The 25,451-nt window shown below is 42.3% G+C and overlaps 1 protein-coding gene across 4 annotated transcripts in view; it reads left to right on the top strand.

Annotated features, from left to right (window-relative positions):
• LOC116393707 (glutamate receptor-interacting protein 2-like) overlaps positions 1 to 25,451 on the top strand; it is a 244,088-nt gene that overhangs the window by 119,435 nt on the left and 99,202 nt on the right. Inside the window, exon 1 of one of the 4 annotated variants that reach the window (XM_031866642.1) lies at positions 10,965 to 11,086. The exons of the other annotated variants lie outside the window; for them this stretch is intronic. Coding sequence (XP_031722502.1) covers positions 11,032 to 11,086 — 55 coding nt within the window. The 5' untranslated portion in view covers positions 10,965 to 11,031. Of the gene's footprint in view, positions 1 to 10,964; positions 11,087 to 25,451 lie in introns of those variants that run through there. 4 annotated transcript variants of the gene reach the window in all.

Here is a 25,451-nt window from a genome sequence, read left to right as displayed (position 1 = left end):
CTGTGTAGCATTGAGCCTGTGTAGCATTGAGTCTGTGTAGCATTGAGCCTGTGTAGCATTGAGTCTGTGTAGCATTGAGTTGGGATCTCGGTGAGGTTTGGACTGCATGTGGACAAAATCCAGATAATTTATCAAACGTAGGTCTCCGTCACCTTCCTGCCGCAGACTTCCTGTCCCGAGGAGAAAAAAGGGAAGAGAAGACGAAAAAAAGGGAAGAGAAGACGAAAAAAAGGGAAGAGAAGATGAAAAAAGGGAAGAGAAGATGAAAAAAAGGGAAGAGAAGATGAAAAAAAGGGTCTGGATCACAGCCGAGCGCTGCTGTCTGAGTCCTGTTGAGTGTATTTGATACACTTTAATTTTTTAAGTCTTTAAGAATTTAAAAGATCATGTGTTTAAATGTGAAGTTGCTTTTTAACCATGGCATTTTTTTTAGCGGCTATGCTTTAAATAAACAAAACATGTGTTTATCCACCATGTGGAGAGACACATGGGCTGTGGCTGAGGTAGAGCGGGTCGTACTGCAATATGAAGGATCGGGGGTTTGATCCCCGGTCCTGATGGAGACCTTGCATGGTAGCCATCAGTGTATGAATAGATGTGAATGGGTGAATGACACGGAGTGTTAAAGCGAGTGTGACCGCGGCCATGAATTCAATACAATCAGACTTCTTTTTGCTACCAGAGGAGTCACTATTAGAGTATGCAAGTTTAAGGCACTTCTGCTTTGGCTTCACTCTACAGAACCAGAGGTATTTACATACAGGTTACTCAATAGAAATAGATTTTTACTCTATTTGTCCGGGGTGAACCAAATGGATGCTGACAGCAGAACGTCAGTAAGTTAGCGTTTGATGAACACATGAGAAGTGATGTTCAGTACATTCTAGTTTTCAGTATAATACGTACTTAACTTAGTGTGTGTGTGTGGAGGCTGAACAGAAATAACAGTAATCATCGTTTCGTGTGTATGTGTGCAATTCCACAGAAGATTAAGCTAATGAGAGCAGAGCAGAGTTAATCCAGCCACAGCACTCTTCTCTAATGCTTTACACAGACCTCACACAATGCTGTGTGTGTGTGTGTGTGTGTGTGTGTGTGTGTGCTGGATCTGTAATGGTACGAGGGTGATGGTAACAGCCGACAGAGCAACTAACTTCTCTCTCTCTCTCTCTCTCTCTCTCTCTCTCTCTCTCTCTCTCTCTCCTGGAATGTGTGACCCCACCAAAAAGTCCTCATTAGGTTTAAAGGAGAGTGAACAGCTTTGTAATTAAAATCCACCGTGACAGATTTCATAGAGAGCCTAATTACTCTGCGATAACGTCAATACAATAAACCCAACATGCAAACTGCTGATCTTATACATTTATAATTATAGTATTTAAAGTATTACTACTCTCTGTTCAGGCTGGTCTCATCCAGCCTTCGTGGCTTTACCTCCAAAAACCGATATGCCGTAATTTGTAGATGTCCCACAACATGATTTAGTATTTTATTCATGTGATTATGAACGATTAGGAAGAACAAGGACCGTAAAAGCACACACTGTTTGTGGGAGTGAAGGTGGATTGTTCCAACAAACGGCGATCTTTCCACCGCTGTTCATTCCATCATGTGAAACCAGAAGTCAACGTTGTTTTATTTGTCACGTCACTTGTGTACTTCAGTAGCGGCATTCCGTCGTTATTTTAACCGAAACGAACTTAGCTAAATCATTTTGATGCCTAAACCTAACTGTGTTGTTTCATGTGGAGATGGCAGTTTTGAAAAGACTGTATGCAGGTAAAGAACAGAAATTAAATTTTTTGCTGGCTTTATATGAGATATTCATAGACTGTGTACAAGAAGTGGACAGTCATCGTGACGTCACCCATTGGTTTGTGGACTGACGTTTTGAAGCTTCCATTTTGCCGTCACCGTCTTGGATTACGGCTGTCGCCATTTCGTTTTTTTCCGCAGCCAATAAACGGTAGTGACCATATTTGGGCTGCGGACGAATGACGTAGAGACTCTGACAGCAGCCTGTCAATCACAGTAAGCCCCGCCCTAAAGCATCCCCTGCTTTATGGTCTGTGTGACTCTAAATGGACCATAATGTACTAAATGAACATCATGCTGTATTGAAGAAGACTTGAAACTAGAGATTGAGACCATAAACTCATGTTTACAATGTTTACTGAGGTAATAAATCAAGAGAGAAGTAGAGTCATTTTCTCATAGACTTCTATACAACCAGAGGAGTCGCCCCCTGGTGGACACTAGAGAGAATGCAGCTTTAAGACACTTCCTCATCGACTTCACTCGGCAGAACTTGAGGTTCCCGCCTGGATATATCATGAGGAGAGCCACGTTTGATTATACTATGGCTCGTAACATGCAACTATCTTTTCAAAATAAATTTCCAAGGTAAGTTTACTTAGTTTTTAGGTTTATGATGAAACTACATGGATTAAGGAAAATATTTTAGTTTCAGTTAAAATAAGTACCTTTGTTCGTAAAATAACTGATATTAGTAAAGCTCAGAAGTTGCGCAACAGAAGTAAGGTCAAAAAGTCAACGTTGACTTGGTTTCACTAGGGACACAATCTTATTCGTCATATCGTGACGCTGATGGGTTCACATTAGCGTTAGTTGCGCCTCGTACAGATGCTAAAGGGTGCCTCAGTCCGTCGGTGAAAGAAGCCAAGGGGCACTGACAAAGCGTCTCTTTTTGTTGACCTGGGTGTGAGGATCACCTGTTAATACAAGTTATTGATGGATGGTATCCATTAACAGGCCTCCTCTAGGGTTCTACTTTTGGTGCAGTTTAAGTTTTGGTGCTTTTATTTTTTACTACCTTTACTCCACATCCAGGAGAGGAAAGTGACTATTTTTGTCTCTGTATTTGCTTTTCTCAAATTGACATGATTCACATATTTGTGAGCCAACTGTGGTTTCAAGTATAGAACAGAAATCCCTCCGCTGGTTCGACGCCAAAACGCCCGTTAATGTAACAGGATGCCAGGATTTGGCTGCTTTTTTTATACCCTGCATAAATCAATATTTGTATTCTCCGTGTGTTGCATAAACCGTTGTGTGGAGTCCAGGGCACATTAAAACCTGGAGCTATAGATGTCTGATTAAGTCTACTGCGCTGGCCTGAGGGAGCTGACAAAACAAGCTTAGACTTGGCTTTACGGGGGCTTACAGGGGAGATGCCTAACACGTTAGCATTGTGTGTGTTAGTTGAACTCACACCTTCCAAAAAAAGCCGACTTGTTAAGGTTGCCAGGTTTGAATTTGAAAGTGCTGCGTTCATCTTTTATGTAGTGAAGAAGCAGGAGGGCGACGTGCGCACACAAGTTAGTATCGAAGGGAAAGGAACCTTTCTTCCAACCACGGTAACATTTTACAACACACATGCAGTGTTTTAGCAAAGCATGACAAAACCTTTAACCGTAGACGGGTAGCGGCCAAAGTGCCCAAAGTCTCTTCTGTTTGAATGTACTCAGGTTGGTGGTCATTTGTTTATCCTTAAATTTTCACGCTGCGTTGAATTATGTGTTGCACTGAGCAGTCATGTTGGCTCGTTGCTGTCCTCTGTGGACGCTGTTGTAAGGATTTCTGTAACGAGCATTGGACTGCTAGGGTATTGATTCCTGCATTAAAGCGATATTTGCTTAAAGTGAAGCATTTCGGGGAATATAGCGACACAGACTAGAGGTGCATGCTTCAAACTCAAAGGTGAATGAATGAAAAAGAAGGATTATAAGCCACACCAACCAACAGAGGATTCACTCCTCTGCATGTTATGACAGCTGTGTGTCACATTAGCTCGGCGCAACACGTTTCTGTTCTCCGTGCTCTGCGCTGTGTGGACCAATTAAGTGGAGAAGCGTGGCGCTACAGTGGCTCTCTGCTCTCTGAGTGTGTTGAAGGGTGATGAAGTGCACCGGCTATACGCAGCAGCGCTGTGATTAATAACTCAAGAGCCTCTAATAAGAACCAGAAGACGATGCAGCTGCATTCTCCGCTTAAATGTCTTTGATCAACTTCCTGCCGCTCTGTCTGTTTGAGGTAATCCCTGTTTCAGTCCAACAGCCCAGCAAATATTAACCAGAGCTCTGAAATATGGAGACCGTCCTCACCAGAAAGACTACAGCTGTGATCATGTGACCGAGTGCTTTCTGTTGGAATTAAGAGGAAGATGTTTAGAGAATCACTAAACCTCTCGGGATGGGAATCGAGAACGGGTTCCTAAGCATTTGATCCCTTGGAATCACATACGTACCTCTGTGACCATCGATTCCTCTTACTGGTGCTTTCCTACAGTAGCACATGCCAACGTGTCCTCACACAACGGTTTGTATGATATCTTACCAAAGGTTTGTCATTTTATGTACATTTTCCTACGAAAGTCCAGCAATACGTGTCAACCTCCGCTCGTTACCTGCACACGTTCCTTTCAACATATTCTTTAGGTTAACTAGCTTTAGTTAGGTTCAGGCAACAAGACGACTGAGTTAGTTCAGGAAACAATCGTGAAATACTTTACAAATAGATCGTCATTTGAGTTCAAATAACCACATAAGCATAAGTTATGTGATCAATAAATCTACGTTTCACGTGGGGAACAAACCCCTGTTTGTTTTTTAAATGAAAATACAATCAATTATTTCTTTAATTGTTTTTATGCAAATAATAAACAATTGATATATTACAGTAACAAAGTGAAAAGGATCACAATTAGGAATGTTGACGGTTTATACTGACTTCAGAGCAGTTCAGGATGGTGATGAATATCGATCACCCAACGATTTACCGGGGAACCGATTAAGAACTGGAGGGACAACGGGAGATATTGATTAACACCTTAAAGGTTCCCGTCCTCATAAACCTCTGAGAGGCGATGCTGGTTGTTCACAGTCTTACTTTGACTCAGGAGTCCACAGGCTGTGGTTTGTTTGAGGTTTGACTTTGAACATGTCCTCCCTGTTAAAGTAGTTTTAGTAGTCCAGACACACCCGAACCATAAACGGCATGGCAGAAAAAAAACTTCTCTAAAACTTTTTTTCGACTTTTTGTATTCTTTCTTTCTTTCTCTCTCTCTCTCTCTCTCTCTCTCTCTCTCCCCCTCAGGCAATTTAACATTTAGTTTGTGTTGTTGTGTGGGCAGATATTTGAGTGGATGTTTTTCCAGTGCCCTCTGCTCGTGTGTGTGTGTGTGTGTGTGTGGGAGGGTGTATTCTTTGCCTGCAAATTTTTCGGAGGATGTGCGCACAACTGTGCTTGTGTGTATATGTGTGTGACGCACTATTTGTGTGTGTGTGTGTGTGTGTGTGTGTGTGTCTGTGTCTCTGACGGATAAGAAGTAACGAGAGCCAAAAGCAGAGTGTGTTTACAACTTAATGCTTGTGTGAGTCCTGTTTGTGTTTGAAGAAAAGACGGTTTGAAAAAAAGGATCTAGATTGTTTTTTCTTCTTCTTTTGGTTATTGTATACATGCAGAAGTGTGTGTACATACAGTATGTATCATATGCACAGTGTGTGTGTGCTTGTGTAAAATGAAATGGAGGAGATTGCCAGTAAGGGATGATAAATATAGATCAGTTGCTCTGCTGGGGATGGATTGGAATGCCAAATAGAAACGTGTATCTCCCTCAAAGTCCTGCTGGAGCTTCTATCTCCAGCAGCTCAGGTTTGTCTCTTCTGCTCGTTTACTCTGATCCAAGAAGCTCCAGCGGCTGCTGTCGCTAATTTGTTTTCTTATTTTGAAGCCTCAAATCAGCGAGAGAGTAAGATAAACCAAAAGGTGGAATTCTTAACAGTTAATATTTGTGTTGACAATCAGCCCGACAATGTTGAGTTTCCACCTCCGATGACGAACAGCACAAAGCCGCTTCCCTAAACTTTGTATCATCCAGAGTCCTACTAGGTACATTTATCGGTGAGATATTCTGACTTAATTATCATTATATCACAACTTTATCATCACAATAATGCTTTTTTGAGTTCTCAGAGAACACAGATATGCGGGTCATGTTTTGAAAGTGCAGAAAGTTGTGAACATCCACAGAAAAACGGTCCAGTCGGTTTGTATCATTTAATACAAAATGAACGTATCACTGACGTGGATATGGTGCCACATGCACATTTAAAGAGGTTACTTCCCCAAACAAAATCACGCCTACACGTGCGTTGAATGAGCAGATAAGTGTCTACAGGAGAATACAGGACGACTGAGAGCAATACTTTTAATTAGCCAAGAAGTAGCCACCGTAGCAGAACATTGACCGGTGTAGAAGTGTGCATTTCCTCTAATGTCTGCTCGATGGCACCCATTAAAAAAAAGGTCAACATCTTCTTAATATGTGTATTTATTTCACAAGTCATTATGGTCTCAATTACCAGTTTCATTTCCTCCAGTAATTGTGCTGTATAATTATTTCTTCATTAATGAGATCATTCCGTGGTGGTTTCTGTCTGGTGGGTATTTGATTGACAGCTGATATGGACACCGACTGTGCTGCTCCCTGTCAACCGTTGGTATAATAGACCGTTCATTGGAGGCGTGCGTGGCTTGTATGGTTCACTCGTACAAATGAGGCATCAGAATCATAATGATTTTAAATAGCCTGCATACCTGCTGCCCTTCCTGTTTCTCAATATCTGACTACTGTTGTTATTTTAGCAAACTTCTCTACTGTAAAAGATTATATTGTATTTGAAAATAACAGTTAATTTTGATATCAGATGACTCTTATGTATATGTACAGATTTCCTAGTTCAGCCAAACCCGCTGAGAGTCAACACCCAAATCTACAACTGCGTCGCTTTCAACTTCATCTTTTAATTTTTAATGTAAACTGAAGTAAACTTTATGTTTCATGTCCACACTCACCTTAAAGTTATGTTTCCTGTTGCAACAGGATGCTGATTACCATTATTATTTATCAACAAATATGTTTTTGAAAGAAAACAATGCCGGCCTCATTGTCTATTAATATAAGACGAAAATGTTGTTAATTGACGTATCTGGCAAGTCACGAAAATGTTGATACTGAACATTTCCATAAAATATTCACAGTCAAGGTATTTCTTTTGTTTTCCACAAAAGTATCTGATATTGCAAACAAATATCCACTCGTAGCAAACTAAACCTTGTGGTTTCCATGAGGCTCTCCCTGCTGGGTTCAGGTTAGAGAAAGATCTTTGTTTTACACAGTAAAGGTTAGTTGTGACATTAAAGCTACTACGAGGAACTTTAGTTTTGTGTTGAGTTTGGCGGTCCCTGTGGACTAAAGCGGTAGTGTTTCCGAGCAGCAGACTCCCTTTAGAAAACTTCTCGTTTTACTGCAGCAGGTGTCTGACAGTCTGCTCCAGTCAGTCCTGGTTCTGGTCCCTTCCCTCCTGCGGGCCCAGCTATTCGGCCTGGGTCTCCAGTAGCGTGGTGTCGGTGTTGACTCCGGGCGGAGCAGCGAGGTGGGCGGAGCCTCTCCACCTCCCGCCGGAACTGCGACTGCAGGTCGAAGGGAACAGCAAAGCCAGATCTGTGTTTCCCCCATTACCAAATATGAAATGTATTAATATATAACCAATCTGATTTGGACTTTAACCAATCCAAATAAACATTTGAAAAAAATAATTATGTCAACGAAAGTATAAGCCTGTATGTGATGAAAAGAAGGCTTGAATTGATGCAGAAGCTACGCATGGAGGGACGCTGGCATATTGATTCCTCTCTTCTCTTGCAGTGATTCTCTGAATATGAAATGAACCGAGCTGGGAAATAGACACGTTGTACCTAAAATAGACCGTTGCTGTGTGGACTTGGGTCCATTGAGTGTAACACACTTGAGCTAAATCTTTCAGCCTCTTACTCAAAAAACTGCTTCCTTGCATGACTCTGCCAACAACGCAAGAGCACATAATGCTGTGACACCTTCCAAAACATATTGAAAACGATATGAAATAATGAAGGAGAGCGTCTTCTCTGATCTGTTGCCCACATTTTTCTCAACTTCCTTCACGGCTTTGGTGTCTTCTTCCACGTCGCTTTATCGCCTCATCTTTTTCCCTCGTTTCCTCAATCTCCTCTTCATTTCGGCCATTCTCCTCCACCTCCCCCCCCCCCCCCCCTCTTCCCCCCCCCTCCCCCCCCCCCCCCCCCCCCCCCCAGTTTGAACACACTTCCACCTCCTCGGCCCTCGTACTTCACATCCTCATCGCGCTATTCTTCCCTTCCTCTGCCGAGCCCGGCCATTTGCTCCTATGATCTCTCAGTCATTTTTGCTATAGCTTATACCCTTCAACCCCTCCACCCCCTCAACACTGTTACCATGACGCTGAGAAAGAGAGAGACTCACATGATGCAGGAAAGAGAGAGCGAGAGAGAGAGAGAGAGAGAGAGAGAGAGAGAGAGAGAGAGATTGTAAGAATTTGGAGCCCTGCAGAATATGATTTGGAGCGAGGGAGGTTAAAACGCGCCGGTGTGGAGATTAGTGTTGGGGGGGGGGGGAGAGATGGCAACAGAGAAAAGTGACAAAGAAGGGAGAGAGAGAGAGTTTGAGGAATGAACCAGAGAGACAAGTCGTATTATTTTCACTGTGAAGAAGTAAAATAGATAAAAGAATTAATCACTGAAGAAAAGAGAACGGCCTTTTTTATTCATTTTGTCTTATTGTGGGGGGAGATGATAAAGGAAGAAGAAGCACTTTAGCTTGACTGATAGAACGAAGCACTCTCATTCATCTGAATGGAGTCAGTCAATCGGCGCTATTGGGCTCCGGCAAAAAGTTGAACACGGCTTAACTTTTTCTGCAATGCAATGGCCAAACAAATGCATGCAAGCGCATATTCTCGGTAAATGACTTTGTAACGTGGACGCCGTATTTCTACTCTTTACCTTGCTGGATGGATGAAACGATAAAGTCATTGCTGGCGTGAACTTTTTGTGTCGTGAGCCGATAAACCTTAAAACTTCCTGGATTGTGTTTCATTCACTCCAAACCAAAAACTGCCATTAAAATTCAACCCAATACATCCTCTGGGGACCATGAATGCTTGTCGCCTGCCAAATGTTTTGGCAATCCATCCAGTAGACATTTCACTGGACGATTAAAAGCTTTGACCTGCTGCTGGCTCTAGAAACAACGTCTGATATTACCCAACGTTATGAGGGTTCATCCTCTGTGGACCGTAAATGTTTGTACCAAATTTTGTGTCGATCCGTCAAATAAGCAAGATATGTCACTTAAAAATATAAAAGTTGTAGCAGCTATGGATGAAAAGTAAGGTGATCACCGACGTTAGTTGGCTTTATCCTCTCGGGAGCTTTATTATATGTAAAAGATTTCATGGCAATCCATCCAATATTTGAAAGGTTTATTTCAGTCTGCACCAAAAGTGTTGAACCAACCAACTGATCGGCCTCAGAGCTCATCGGCGTAGTGCTGATGGAACGACGCCCTGTCGCTTTCTTTTCCTCCATATGAGTTAAATAGAGTATTCAGTTTGAATACATTTTCTTTTAAATGCTTGAAGATGTAATCATCACTAACGCGTATGTCATGCGAGAGAGCCAATACAAACAGATGGGATGGTCAAAGTTGCCATGTTGACATTTTAGGTGTGTTGATTGATTCACGACGTCAACGCGTGTATTCAGTAAAATTCAAGAAAACATTCCGCCTTAAATGTTGACGGCAGCCTTTGAGTAGCACAGTGGATTTTATTTTCTCCTTCTAGCAGTTAGGATCAGATGAAAAGACAGAAGATCCTTCTTATTGTTTTGCTTCAATCACTTTAAGCCAAATCGTGATGTTTTATTTTCTGAACCGATCCAATTAGTTCTGTAGCGTTGATTTACAACCTTAAACACGAGTTTACAACTGTTCCAAACTGCGACTTTGAGGAAACGTTTTCCCTCCAAACATAATTAAGAGTGCAATTTAGTTTATTTATGGGAATGACATTTTGTAATTACTAAAGAGACCAAAAAAACCAAACCTGCAATCACAAGTAATCCTACCTAATATCAGGTAGTGCCATTATACTTTTATTTACACCATTATATTTTTATAAATCTGCTACTGTAACGTATTGTTGTATAATGTATTTTACTGTATTGTATCGTATTGTCGTATGCTGGACAGTGTTGTGCTGTAGTGTTTGCTGTTCAACTGTACTGATGATGTAATAACCTGCCCTACAGCTCAGCTAACTCTGGCACATTCACAGTGAGGTAGAAACTAAAATGTTGATTAATGTGCACTGTCCCTGATGGATGGATGAATGAATGAATGAAAGAGGAGACAGGGCTGCCCTGCCACAGTGCTAGTGCTAGACCTGCTAGTGTGACTTCAAAAGGCGAAGGACTACTTCAGGAAGAAAGGAAGACAAGCTGTTTATAAAACAGAAAAAAAAGAGAAAGAAAAAATGACGAGTCATAAAAATAAAAAGTGGGCATATAACAAACCATTTAAAAAAAGCAGACATAAAAGATGAAGAGGAAAAATAAGCCAGAAGAAATTCCTGAAAAAAATAGAGGATGAAAGATTATGAGAGTGTGACAGACACAACAATAAAAGAGAGGATGAGGGAGGAAAGGGAGGTAGCGAGGTGAAAGAAGGTAACACCGAGGCAGAGTATGAAGAAGAGAGCGAGGGGAGAGAAAGGGAGGAGGCAGCTTAATTTCACACTACTACTTCCCACACACACACAGAGAGAGAGAGAGAGAGAGAGAGAGAGAGAGAGAGAGAGAGAGAGAGAGAGAGAGAGAGGCAAAGGGAGACTGTGAAACCACTTCTCTCCTCGTCAGAGAAAAAAGGACTCTCTCTCTCTCTCTCTCTCTTTCCTGCCTTTGCCATGTGACCGGCCAACGCTCCGATGCCGCTCTCTCATCCCTCACTCGGCTCACACTGATATCTGACTGAGGAGGAGGAAGAAGAAGAAGAAGAAGAAGAAGAAGAAGAAGAAGAAGAGGAGGAGGAGGAAGAGGGAGAAAAAGAAAGACAGAAACCAGGAAGAAGATAAAGAGAAGACAAGAGAAAAAAGGATGTTCTCCGTCTCACTCAAGTGCCGCTTAGGGGTCATCAGGCGACGAGTTAAGGGTATGTGCATGTGTGTGTGTGTGTGTGTGTGTGTGTGTGTGTGTGTGTCAGAGAGAAAGAGAATACTGCCAATTATGCTGCCGCTGTGTGTGTTTTAGTGTGTAACATTGTGTGTTTTAGTGTGTAACATTGTGTGTTTTAGTGTGTAACATTGTGTGTTTTTGTGTGTAACATTGTGTGTTTTTGTGTGAGTCCCTGCAAGTGTACATTGTGTACACACACACACACACACACACACACACACACACTCACAGAGAGAAATGATGCTTGTCTCCTGCTGATGTTGTTGACATGTCATGTACTCATCTGTCCTCTTTTTCTTCTCCTTCTCCTTCTTCTCCTTCTTCTTCTTGTCCTTCTGCTCCTCCTTCTCCGCCTCCTCCTTCTCCTCCTCCTCCTCCTTCTCCTCCTCCTCCTCCTCCTCCTTCACTGTTCAGCCTGCAGTTTACTTCTTAAAGTCTTTGTTGAATGTCCACAGGAAGCCACACCCTCTCTGAATGAGGTTTGTGTTCGGTCTGTAGTAAGAAGCTCTTCTTCTGCGCTCAGCTGGTCATTTTAGATTTTATCGATGTGAGTAAACAAAGCATCTCGGCTGGTGTTTGGAGATATAAACCTCTCTCTCATTGAGCCCAGCTGATCGCTTTCACAACAGGTTGATCCTCTGTGTTCCATGTGCATGTCCTTTCAACATGGAAACACTACTTTAGATTCTGATCAGACAGCTGTGTGTTATTTGGGGCTAATAAATGGTTTCAGGCGCTTCAATTAACCGGAAGCAATTTGTCGGGTGATGTCTGATTTGTAACGGCGGTTACAAATCTCTAAAAGTTTCTCTAAAAAGAGAAGCTAAAGTGACTGAAGTGTAGTTTAAGTGAAATGATTTGTCTGTTTTAGTCACAGAACCTTCTTTAGGTGTTTGTAAGACAGAGAGAGAAAAAGTTGTATTAGCTCAGCAGCTGGCTAGATGAGTGCCAGCTCATCAACTTTCACGTCTGGAGTGCATAAAGCTCATGACTCTTGTTTAATTCAACTAATTCATTCTATTGAGTCAAACGAAGCAGGTGAGGATGTTTTTATTCATGACAAGGGACGCGCTTGTTTTCATCAAGTTAAGTTTCAGAATTAGGTTCACGAGGTAAAAGACAAACCATCTTACAAACATGAACAATACAATGAAAAACACCCACATCATGTATTTGTTTAATATCTAATGTTTCATTCTTAAGAATTGAATACACATATTTCCACATTTTAGGATTTGAACCAGCAACCTTTCTTTCATAAGTAAAGGTTGGAACACACTTTATCTGTTTAACTTACTGTGATGCAGTTCTCTCACCTTTACATCTCCGTGTGGAGTTAACAATCACATCTCATCCAAATATTGTTTTTCTTTCATTTTTTTTATCACCTCAGCATAAAAAGAGCATCATCAATATGTTTGTCCCGGATGCGATTTGACTAATATGTGCTCCTGTTTAACTCTTAATGATTGAATTCTAAACTTTCAGTACGGTGTTTCTGTCTCTGCGTTATTATTATTGATCACGGTGTTTGTTCCTGCTGCCCATCACTGTAGCTGTGTATGTGGGTTAGCTGTGTGTGATGTTTCATGTATGACATAGGGGTTGGGACTGCATGTCTTTTTCATGTGTGTGTGTGTGTGTGTGTGTGTGTGTGTGTGACAGGGAGAGAGATGCATGGTGGGTTACCAGTGGAGCTTGGGGCCAGTTTGTTGTTGTGTGTGTTGATTGATCTCCAAATCTCTGCAAGCTGTTGGGACCTCTACATTCTCTCTCTGCTTACTGACTTTCGTTATAAATGAGGCCACTGCTCACAGTATGTGGCCTGTGTGTGTGTGTGTGTGCGTGTGTGTGTGTGTGTGTGTGTGTCTATGTGGCTGAGGGAGCAGGTGACGAAGTATGTGCACAATGTGTGTGTGTTTTGGCATGTTTGTCCATATGAGTGAGGAATGTCATTGAACACTGTCTGAACAGTTTGACAGACTACGTGTGTGTGTGTGTGTGTGTGTGTGTGTGTGTGTGTGTGTGTGTGTGGATTAATGGTGTTTGGTCTCAAAGGGGAATGTAACGGAGGACATGGCTGGAAGCTGCAGCTGAATACAAATCATCAGTCGTGTCACTTCTCAGTTTTTCACTGATCAACAGCAGCTCACATCCCATAAGGTTTGTAGCCAACGAAAAACAAATCCACGAAACCACGAACCAGGAAGAAAAAAGGCCGCAGAACCCGACGCACAGAGCGGGCAGAAGAGCAGGTGGAAGGTCTTTCACCCGGCTACGTGTCCTCATACAACGGTTCCTACGATATCTCACGAAAAGTTACTCTTCATATTTTCTGCGTGTCAACACGGTATCAATTTCCCCTCGCTACATGCATACAGTTTATGAAAATAACTACGGAAGTGCCGTCACTGAAGTACGCAAGTAACGTGACAAATAAATCGACGATCTTTTCGATTCAAAGGGGAACGAAGTCGTCTCCTGGGTGACAGAGATGCTTTGTTGGACCCGTCCACCTCCGCTCCCTCCTGTCCTGAGTGACCTTTATACTTTCTCGTTCATTTATTACGTTGATAACATAGGAAATGATATCGTTGGGGTACTTAAGATACCTCTGTTATTATAGGTGTAGCTATGAAGGCCGGATGAGACCAGACGTTCGTTTGTGCTGCGTGAGAAACGAGAAGTCAACGTGTATTTATTTGTCACGTAACGACACTTCCGAGTCATTTATTACCGTACGCAGCTAGAGGACTATCTCAAGCAATACAATCATTTTTAAATCAATGAAATCATTTTTCAAGACAATATTTTGAATCAAGCTACTAATTTCTTTAGCAAGCCGTGTAAAAAGCGGGATAATGTACAGTGAGCGGGACGTTATGTAGGAAATGAGGGACTAGCTGTAAACTATCCCTTACTCAGGAAAAGACTGGAAACGGGGGAACAGCTCAGCGTGACTCAGTCCAAAGGTAACAAACTCAGTCCACCGCGATCAACACGTTTTAAAAACCAAAGGGTTCCCGTTTTACAGTCATTCAATACCAGAGTATGTCTCGGCTCGGAGTAGTTGCCGGGAAACCAGAGGACACTCCAGGAAGTTATCGGTCCTCGCCAAGAAATAGTCCGACGCATAATCTCCAAGTAAAGTTGAGATTTGTTAGTTTTAACTTCAGTGTTTGTACGGATTAAACACATGAGATAGTAGTGGGCTTTAGAGGTCCTGGAAGGCAGACTTTGTTACCTTTGGTACTTTGTTACCGAGCAAGGCTAGCTGTTTCCCCTGTTTCTAGTCTTTCGTGCTAAGCTAAGTTAGCCGGCTGCTGGCAGTAGATTGCTATTCAGCACGCTGACATGAAAGTGGTATCAATCTTCTCATCTTAACACTCAGCAACTGAGAGAACAATCCTAATTTGCACAAAGTTGCTTGTCGTAGAAACATATACATCTTACGTTGAACATTTTGTTTTATTTTGCTTGTATTCCCCGTCAGCATGTGCATTCAGCGTTTGCAAAGGAAACACATAATACTTACCGTGTTAACCTGGACTGGAGTGAGCGAACGAGTAAATGAGAAAGATGCGTGCAGCAAACTTTTCCCTCGGTGAAATACATTTCTCGAAATAAGGCTGAGCTGTGGAAAACCCAGCGTGCAGGATTCCTCACTTAGTCGTAGGTGTGGAGATCAATAGAGCAGACGTGCTGCTGGGTGCATTAGATAAGAGGTTTACACGGTTCAGACAGCTGAACGGCTGAGGAGCGCCACATAGAGCTTCTGCATTGTATCTAAATGAGTGTCCTGCTCTCCTCCCTGTACCTGTCCGTCATGTGTGATCGTTCCAACATATTATTTGAACATAGCTGGTGATGTCTGATATTGAAATGTAAATGTTGGCTTTGATTGTTCTCTTTAGCCTCACCCCGTGGGCCCCAGGGCCCCAGCACTGCCTTTATTTAGGCCCCTGCCCCATAGTGTTCCCTCTCGCTAACCAGAATCACCAGCAAAGTGTACATGTAGACCACGGTTAAGAGCAGGAATCCCATAGGTTGTCGAGTGCACCAGCAGGCTGCAATGATGAGCACATCCGCCAATTGTTACATCATTGCTGTTTTCGGTGCTCAAGGCCGTTTACATCACCTCAGCTTTTTAGCCTGTTTTTAGTTGATATGAAAAGGCTTGAAATGGCAGACGACAGTGGGATTAACCCAACATGAGATTGTTCTTCTTGACACATCAGCCCTCCAGGTTTTCCCAGGCCAGCCTCTGATTGGATCTAACCGGGGTGAATAAGACCGACAGATATTATACGATATAGCATACTGCCGAAATAAAACAAATATCTTCTAAGCCGTAGCCCAACGAAACAATGCCTAAAATAACATGAATCTCCAAAATGAATCTCAACTGGATGTCTGGGGCAAAACGGCACATCTATTGCCAGCATGCGCACGCATATTTTTAATGACGTCAGCGGCAAATGGTACTATTTTATAGCTAAAAACAAAAACAAAATCAAGATAAGAACATGCAACAAGACACAACACAAAATCAATGAAGACTAAACTAAATAAAGGGAAACATTTAAAGTATCAATACAGTCAGAATAGGGTACAAGGCAAGTATACCAGTAGATCAAAATATACTGATTTTGTGTATTTCATCCATAGACTGTATAGAAGAAGTTGACATAGTCATCGTGACAGCACGGTGTCAGCACAAAGTCAGCGTTTGTGGACGGACGTTTTAAAGTCTTGAGTTCGTCGATTTTGCAGTCGCAATATGGATTACGGTCGTCGCCATGTTGGTGTTTTTGCAACCAATGAACATCAATGACCATATTTGGAATGCGGAGGAGTGACGTAGAGACGCCGTATACAGCTCTGGTAGCGGCAGCGACCTGTCAATCACAGTAAGCCCCGCCCTAAAGCATACCCTGCTTTATGGTCTGTGTGACTCTAAATGGACCATAATGTACTAAATGAACATCATGCTGTATTGAAGAAGACTTGAAACTAGAGATTGAGACCATAAACTCATGTTTACAATGTTTACTGAGGTAATAAATCAAGAGAGAAGTAGAGTCATTTTCTCATAGACTTCTATACAACCAGAGGAGTCGCCCCCTGGTGGTCAGAATGCAAGTTTTAAGACACTTCACTCGGCAGAACCAGAGGTTGCCGCCTGAGGTGAACAGTAAGCTGCTGCAGTCGGATTGCAATCGGATGATTTCACAAAACGACAACAAAGTACAGCAGTGGGAATTCAGCAGTTTTTGAGTACACCAGCAGGTGAGGGTATCCGTATCGGATTGTGCTTCTAATTTCTCCTGAGGGAGGGAACAGGAAACTGAATGCTGAGCCGAAGACGTACCTGTTTCATCAGGTTGGTTCCACTTCTTTAGCTCCTCGGTGGGAACCAATTGCTGTTCAACTGTATTTTTGTATTTCTCTTCCCAGTAGAGGCTCCCTCTGTAAGCGTGACTGGATCAGAAGGCTCTACTGCTGATCTCTGAGCGGTCAGCAGTGTCACCAGGTCCATGATCCAATAGACTGGAGCACCTGGACTGGAAAATAAGATTCTCTGCCACACTTAGTTTGCTTCCTGTGGAGCAGTCTGTGCAGCTTATCTCTGGCCTTCAGACACTTTGTGGTGTTTGACTTGTTGAAGAGTATACACACTTACTCAGCCTGGTCTATACGACTATTACACCTTAAACACACGATTTTAAGCATGTGCTATGATGCACATCCATCCTTGTGATAATTTGATGATATTGCATTCCATTTATCTTCAGTATTTTCTTTCTTTTTCTTTCGTGGATTAAATGTTCTCCTTGCTCCAGCACATTGCTTTCTTCTCCATGCTTCTTGCTTTTTGCATGTTTCATAGCAGTATTCCTATCCGCAGTAGGTGCACAGAAGATCAAATTGTATTTCCTCATGAGGGTAAAGGGAGTCAGCGTTTCTATCCTTGACCTTCTGAAGGAAATGAGAGTGGTAGCAGATAAATGACAGGGTGGCCTAGCCACTAATGTTTATCGTCATAAAAGGAAAAGTTCACGGGTCAAGAGACTCGTGTCCCACAATGAACTCCTTCTCGCTATCCGGTAAATCAGGGATCAGCGATCCTTTTTCCATTCTTAGTCAGCTATTTTTCAGAGTTTTGCTATCACTGAAGTTCACAAGAGGCCATCATACAACAGACTCAAATAACACGATGGCAAGGTTGTTCTTTCAGAGCCCTTGCTTAAGGCATGTTTACACCTTACCTTAATAAAAATGTGATTCCTCATTGATACCTGCTGCTCTTTTTATGTGCTCACCTCATGAGAAGTTAGAGCTCAGGATCTGACACAGAACAACACCTCTGCAATTAGGAGGGATTCAGTCTCCTGCTGTACGGTCAGTTGGTTGTCAGCATGAGTCTTGAGTCTTCGACTAGTTATGTAAAAACAGCTTTTCCTATATTCAAAGAAAGCCAAATGAAGGATTTCTTCATTAACAAATGGATTGTTGGATATCACAAGTGTTTTATGGACCCCAGGGACATTGATGGATTACTGAACGGGCCTATGGGACACATGCCAGGAGCCAAAAGTGTCAGGGGCCCGCCTAGCCTTTACCTATAAAAATGTCAACCAGGAAGAGACTTCCCCAGAGAACATCATTATACGGCCGTGGCTCATTGGGTAGAGAGGGTCGAGGTTTGATTCTCGGCTGTCGAAGTGTCTCAGCAGCCCACTGCTCCCAATATGCTATGCTACTCCTGGTTTTATCAGAGGGTTTAGCTGAGAGGAGACAGCAGGAGCATCATCAAAGCCCTGAGAACCTGATAAAGAACCAAGCGGGACGCGTCGGTCCCTCGACGCAGGACATCCACAGATGTCTCTCTCTCTCTTTCTCAAGTCACACACACATATATATATATACATAGCAGAGAGGAAATGGCACACACATCCAGAACACAGTGCATATTCACACATAAAAGTATGCACAGACCAGAAAGTAGACAGGTTCCAAAATAGCTTAGAGGCTTGACAATGCAGTAAATGACTCATCATTTCAAGCCAATTAGCGGTAAAAAAACAACAACTGAGAAGTGTTTTAAGATGCAATTTAACCTGCAATTTAACCCAGATTAAAGCCTTTCACATTGACATTGTGGAGTGTTAGTAGAGTTACATTTCCCTTTGTCCCTAGAAACTAAGAGGATGATTACCAGTTAAATGCTGTTCTGTCTGTGGGGGCTATTTTGGCAGATAAGCAACAATCACTGAAAGTCTTGTTCTGTAAATCTAGTCGGCTGGATAATATCTACTCTCCATACTATAGCAAGATACTATACAATATGCGGTCTATGTCTTGGGGTATTGGACCTTTTCAGAGATGGATGTGATTCTTTCTGATGGTGTTTGTAAGTGCTTGTCTGTGTTTCGTTGTGTCTTCTGCTGTACTGAGGCATCAATGCAAAAGAGATCGAGGTTATCCGATTCGATACAGGTTAAAATAATACTAGAAGTAAACTGAAACGGAGTCTTGTCGTCTCAGTACAAGGTACATTAGTTTACATAGTAGTTGATACATGGGTTGGTACAAGGTTGGTTAGAAATACACTATGGCCTGTTTCAAGAAGTTGAACTGTTCTCACACTTTGCTGACTAAGACCCAGCTTCCTTTACATCTTTCCATGTAACAGATCTAAGATATTCTTTGTTGTTTCAGATACCCATTAAAGGTCTTTATAATGTGCCTCTTGAAATAGACTTTAACTACATGTTTGTTAAAAATTGGACTCAATTAGTTTATTTAGGTCAATTTGATCAATTTGAACAACTGGCATTTCTGGAGCCCGATTAGTCATCGCGAGTAACTTTCTGTAGTTTGACTGAGTTAAACCTGCTGAGAGGAGCCTTTCAAGTCCAAATGCATAAAGTGGCCTGATTGGACAGACTTCAGTCATTCTTCAGCGATTAGTCAGCCCCATGAACAGCTGGGCTGGAATCAGTCCAGCTGGAGCGGCCCAGTGGCCAGGATAAAATGTTGCCATTGTCGGTTTGAAAATTGAAAGTCTCTTGGTATAATTATGTTATTGAACATTTTGTGGTATAATAAGTATAAAAAGCAAGAAAGTCCTCCAAAGGGAGGAGGTAGCCGTGGTGGACGGCTCAAACAAACACAGGACTTTCACTAAGCAGGCTGCTGTTAGTGTCCCGCCTGATACCAAAAGTACATGTTGAGTCTACGCTTATGTGACGTTACGCTTGTGTAACGTCACATAAGCGTGTACCGTACCGATGACCTCTCCACTTATTTCTATTGCAGTGATACACTAAAGGCAGCGATAGGAAGAGACCGTGACCTGAACATGTAGCGACTCTCCCATTCATGTATATTACAGGCTTGCTTAACTCTTGCTTTCCTAATTTTAACCGAGCAGTCTTGTTGTAAACCTGAAGTTGTTTCCTGTAAAAATGGCAGCTAATTTAGAAATAAGAAACGCATGTAATGAATATAAATTGACACTTGCATAACGCATGCTAGAGGGTCACCTAGAGCGCCAACGTTTAAAGCATAGAGCCACAGGCCAAGCTGCCATATTAGACAAGTTTGAAGTGAGAACATGTTGGCTGCAACAAGACATTTGAGTTTCTGTCGCAGCTTCCTTTGATACCCACATTGTGTCAGCATGACAGCATGAACGAGTGAGTGATTTTGTGGGTCTAATATGCCCCACTTATGGTAGAAGTGTTTCAAAATTCACTGTTCCCTGGTTTAGTAGAAAAACAAATGCTTTGACCAATATGACAATTTCAGACATTGTCTCCACTGTGTTCTCACATCCAAAGTGCTCATCATGCACTTCTATAAATCTACTGTTCATTAGTTAAACCCTCAGCGAGCCCCTGGGGCTCCGAGCAGAGCTTCTTGCGGTATAGAAGGCATTGGACTGAGGAACAGGTGATGGTGTCCTGATGCACCGCCACCGCCATGCTCCCCCTGAAACACATTAACAAGAAGGTTAAATGAGGGGAGAGCGAGCGAGACGTCATGTATGATGCATAGGAAATACACAATGTGTTGGTAATGTGCCTGAGGGCGCTTGTGCCCCGCTCCCTGTCTCCAGCTTTGCCTTCTCAGCTAATTGCATATATATAATTTCAAAGAGAGAGGTATGTGGAACATTCTCTGCTGCCATGTCGATCTTTTTCTGGATCAGATACTGAGATTGCTGTTTTCACCTGCGAGGAAACTTGTGTGAAGACCTGCTTTAATCTTTAATGAGTCGCTGGTTCTTTAAAGCTGCAGGCCTCAAGGGTGCAGAATAATTGTATCCCCCCTCTCTCAGACTCTTGCATCCAAAGGTGTCACTCATCGTAATGAATTGTCACCCAAACTAATGCGAAAGGTAAACAGTAGGTGCTGAAGAAGAAGTTATAATTTTGTCTTTTTCCCTCATCGCATCGCCTTGACTTTCCTTTATTTCATCCAGTAGCCTCACACTGATTGCACCATCTTAACACACCTCAAAACCTCTCTGCATCCCTTCCTGTGCAAAACCAAAGGTCAAACTTTTGTTACGCATTTTACTTATTCGGACCCATAACACGATCTTTTCCTGAACCTAACCATTTGTTGCCTTGACCTAAAGTTGTTTTGTTTAAATTTACAACGTTGAGTTTCACTTAAACTTTCACAACATGGTCGTTTGGCACATCTGAAGCATTAGAATGTTAACGATAACCACTGATAACGCCCATTTAATCGTCTGATAATGTTGCAAATTGTTCCATGAAGGGAGATGGCTGCAGCCACTAAATGGGCTGCAATGTAAACGCTGGAGGCTATTCTGCACCGTCAATGTACATCCACTACGAGTGCTTTGTGCCACTCACAAGCTCAGATTCTGTCTCACTGCATTGTGGAACGGACCCTCCAGAGAAGTATAACCTTTGTCTTTTGTTTTCTGTCCGTCTCGCTGTGAGAAGTCTCGGTCTAAAATCTTGCATCAACATTGCTGAAATCAGCTACATTTCCAGCCGTGACATTGAACGTCTCTTAGATGAATCTAAGCTACACTTTCTGTACTCGCAACACAACAAACTCAACAGTAGCTCACCTCTCTCCAGCTCTCACTTACGTCCCCCCTTTTGTGTTCTGACGGCAACAAGTCACATGACACGATAGAAAACAGAAAACTGAAGAAAAACGTTTTACTTTTTATTTCTCTGGTTCTTTCCATAATGTTGTCAGACACTTATAGTAACGATCTGAGCCTGACAGTGGAGAAAAAAACAAGCACTTTTAGTGGACGTACATTGATGGTGAGTTGCCCCGAGCAAATGCATTGCATTCCAGTACCGGACCAAAAAAAAATAGTCGTCCCCGTTTGTCACTTAGACACAAAAACATGTGAAAATAATGTCCAGGTTGAAAAACACAGATCCACACTGTGCCATAACCGTTCCTCCCGAGCCCTTTGTGTGTGCTTACCTTGGCTATCTCTAATAGGAGTTGAACCTCTAACCCTGACAGTGTTGGTGCTCTGTTCCTCTCAGCTGCACAGGAACCACAGAGTCATGCTCCATATGGAGCGCAGCCCAGAGGGTATCTTGTGTAGTTGTTGGGTTGGATTAGAGTTATGAGTAATAAAGCAGCTCCAGCATTACGTTTTCTGTCTGCTTGCGCTCGGATTCCAGAGGATTTCATCTGTAAGCTGCAACTCATCTCTGCATCTGTTTTTGCCACGGCTCTGCTGGACTTTTAAACAATTCATTTCTTTTTTCTGGGAACATCATGTTGTCACTGAATCAATTTTCCAAAAAGCACTAAAATTCATAGCGATGTATCTCCGTGAGACTTAAAGGAATAATACAAAAACAAAAGACCTGCGTGATGACTGCAGCGAGAGCTCGTGTTTGAGAGATCCTCTGCTTTCCTTCGTCCGCGACACAAGTCTGAGAAATGAAACGTGTGCAGCTCAGATTGAAAACCTCAACAGCTTGTATAAAGATGTCTCACCTCAACAGTTTAACCATAAAAACAGCTTCCAAATACAAACATATTAAAACATCTTTCAATTTTTAAAGAAGCAGACATTGACAACGCTTAGTTCTGCCTTTGAGATGAAATGAAAGATTGAGTTTTGACTGTATTTTGTAGTTTCATTAAGGATACAGGTCTCAGGATCAATACATACGTCCCAAGGACTTCAGATATTTGGCGGGGGGGGGGGGGATTAAAGTTATGTGACAAGATGTAGCACGAATACTAACTAACTAACTTCAACATCGACTAAACTACATTTCCTGTTGTGTACGAAGATCGTTGACGGCCGTGTATCGTCGACGTTGGGAACGGGTTTATGCTTTGATGAATGCAGAATTCATATGTAAATGATTTGACTTATTCTCGTTGAGCTCGTCAGTAGCAAGTGTGGGGATTATAATTGTGTGTTTGACGCCTCTGTGTTTGCCTGAAGGGAACGCCGCTGCTCCACCGTTCCGGGCTCGTTTCATTTGTCACGGCTCAGTTTAATTCCGTCCTCGGGCCTCTTCGGGTGACATGTTCCTGTCACAGCACGGGGACTCTGGAAGATTCACTTTTGCAGCTTCTGTTTCCACAATTACTGTATTAGTGCTGATAACAAGGGCAGGATAACAGTTAATGGCCAGCAGTTTATTCGGTTTCTTTTGATTGTGATAGTTTCACAGTGAGACATTTCTACAGCGAGGATTTAACCGCTAAAGGAATACTCCACCCATAAAATCTCCATTTGTGGATCACTTAACCACATCCAGCAGAGACAATGTGGTTCTGTTGGCTCCATCAGAGCGATGAGAGTCAGTACCTCCAAGTCTGAGGTTCTCTGCTGGGAAACGGTGGATTGGGACCTTCCGGGTTGGGGGGTGAGTCACTTCCCCAAGCAAAGGGAGTTCAAGTATCTTGGTGTCTTTGGCGGTTTGGGTGCAGCCTAAGCAGTGATGCGGGCGTTATACCCGACCATGTCTGGCTGAAGAGGGAGGTGAGCTGAAAGGCAAACCTCTCGATTCACCAGCCCATCCATGTTCTGACCCCCACCTATGAGCTTTGGATACTCCCGTTATGACCAGTGAAGCCAAAGTGTCTTAAAACTTGCATTCTCTCTACTGCGACTCCTCAGGAAATGGGGGGGGCGCATATTAACAACAGCGAAAGATCAAAACATCTGTTTGCAAACTCTCACACAACTGATGCAGTATAAGTCAAGTCCCATTCATTCAGTCGTGTGCTCACTACGACCCAAACACAGACATTTTTGGACAAAACCTGACTAATTAAAACACTTCCTCTGCTCTCTAATATACACATAATAATTATAAGTATTACTTTAAGTTGTCATTCAGATGCATCCTGACTGAAAATATAAATACTATCTTTACATTTGAGAAGCTGAAATAATGAGATTGTGTTTAGCATTTCTACTTAATGATTGAAAAATGATTAGTTGATTATCAAAATAGTTTTTGGTTATTTTCTGTCAACTCATCAATTAGTTGAATAATTGTTGCAGCTCTACATGTATTTCCTGACTTCCCACCTTTTAGTTCCCATCTGTATCAGCTTTAATCGGCCGTGACTTGTTTATTGTGTGTACATTTAAATTATTGTCTTCTGCAATATCATGTCTCACATTGATCACATTTAAGCTTGAAACTCTGCTGTTCTAAAGATGCTTTTTTCTTTTTGAGCGGCGAGAAATTAATGAATTGGTTCTTTTGTGTTCTCTTCTTCTAAAATGTGCAAAATAACTTTAATCAGTAGTTCGTTTCACTTTGATGCCAGCAGTCATTTTATCAGCCTAAGTGGTCCATTTTTCAGACGGCGGATACATCGTCTCGGCGTGAAACTCCTAAAATATTAAGGAAAAAATCCGATACACAAGCGTCTGTAAAACCACGTCAAGCTGCAGCTGACTTGAATTAGACTTGTGGGCGAAGCAGCGACTGAATCATTCATGATAAACTAGCTCACTTCTGATCTGGTGAAGATTTCATATTGTACACTTTCTGCATCTCTGCCCACTCTGCTCAGCTGCTCTGCATTCAATACAAAACCCCATGATGCTCTGGTCAGATCACCACTTTTGTCTTTTTAAACATCTTCAGGTGTAAAGGGGACACTCAGGTGAATAGCATAAATTAAGGCAATACATTTTTTTATTGCAGGTTTTCTGAAGCTTTATGTTTGAATAAGCAAATGAGGAAATATCTTATTTAATAAAACAAAACCTTATTTAGCTTTTTAAACAGCTTTTTAAAGATATGTTTTGTAAAATTACAGACATTTAAAGACACTGCAGGTGAATAAGGTAAAGTATAACTAATAGATATCACCATGAAACTTTGTTTTACAAGTTTTCTTAAAATTCACGTTTAAATATTCAAATGAGGCGTTATGTAGTGGAAACTTTGTGAATTTAGGAGGAATCTGCACATGCAAATAGACAAAGTATAACAATGTGTATTGTGTCTAGTGTGGGAGAAGACTTGTTATGGAAGCAAAATAAAAAATAACCCAAAATCTCAAAATTGACCAGTGCATGAAAAACAGTGTTTTGCCCCGGAGGTGTCTCCTGCAGTGGGCTACAGACTGCAGATACAACACGGATCAGGCAGTACTCTGTTTGTATCATGAGAGGCCAAATCTCAGGGCCATGAAGTTCATAAATAACTCACCGCTCCTCTTAAGGCTGTTGTGAGTGAATCTAACTGCCAACAGGAGGGGGGGGGGGTGGAGGAATCAGGAGACATGTCCAGCCGACCTCCAGTGGAAATGATGTCTCTGGATTGCCATGTAATCATCAGTGATCACCTGACTTCCTGGTTCGGAACGGAAATTTCTCAAAAGCTATCGGATGGATTGCCATGAAATCTGGTGCAGCCATTCATGTCCTCTTTGAGTCTTCGCGTCCACGAGGGTCCGCTAAGGTTCGCGTGACATACATTTTGTCATCAGAGTGTGTATCCGAAGTCTTTTGTTGTGTGATGTTGCTTCTCTTCTCGCTGACACCTCGAGCTCCGCTGCTCTCTGTAACATACCGTGTGTTTTATGTTTTTTCATTCTTCAGTGTTTTGGATTCAGTTGGAAACGACAGCGCCGAGGCTCAGCGGCCTTGAGTGAATTCAGGTTGTGTACTTTGTCCCCCACATGAAACTTGGAAAGGCTCCATTGGCTCGGGGTGAAGTTTGTTCACACCGACTGAGAACAAACACGCTGGCCCCCGTGCACTTCTCTCCACTATCATACATCTTTCTCTCTTTCACTAACACACCTGACACCGAGGGAAGCACTGCTGACACCTT

The sequence above is a fragment of the Anarrhichthys ocellatus genome, unplaced genomic scaffold (assembly GCF_004355925.1).
Source record: "Anarrhichthys ocellatus isolate YVR2014 unplaced genomic scaffold, GSC_Weel_1.0 scaffold1, whole genome shotgun sequence".
Classification (NCBI taxonomy): domain Eukaryota; kingdom Metazoa; phylum Chordata; class Actinopteri; order Perciformes; family Anarhichadidae; genus Anarrhichthys; species Anarrhichthys ocellatus.
Note: the sequence above shows the minus strand (reverse complement) of the source record. Positions and strands in the feature narration are given on the sequence as shown.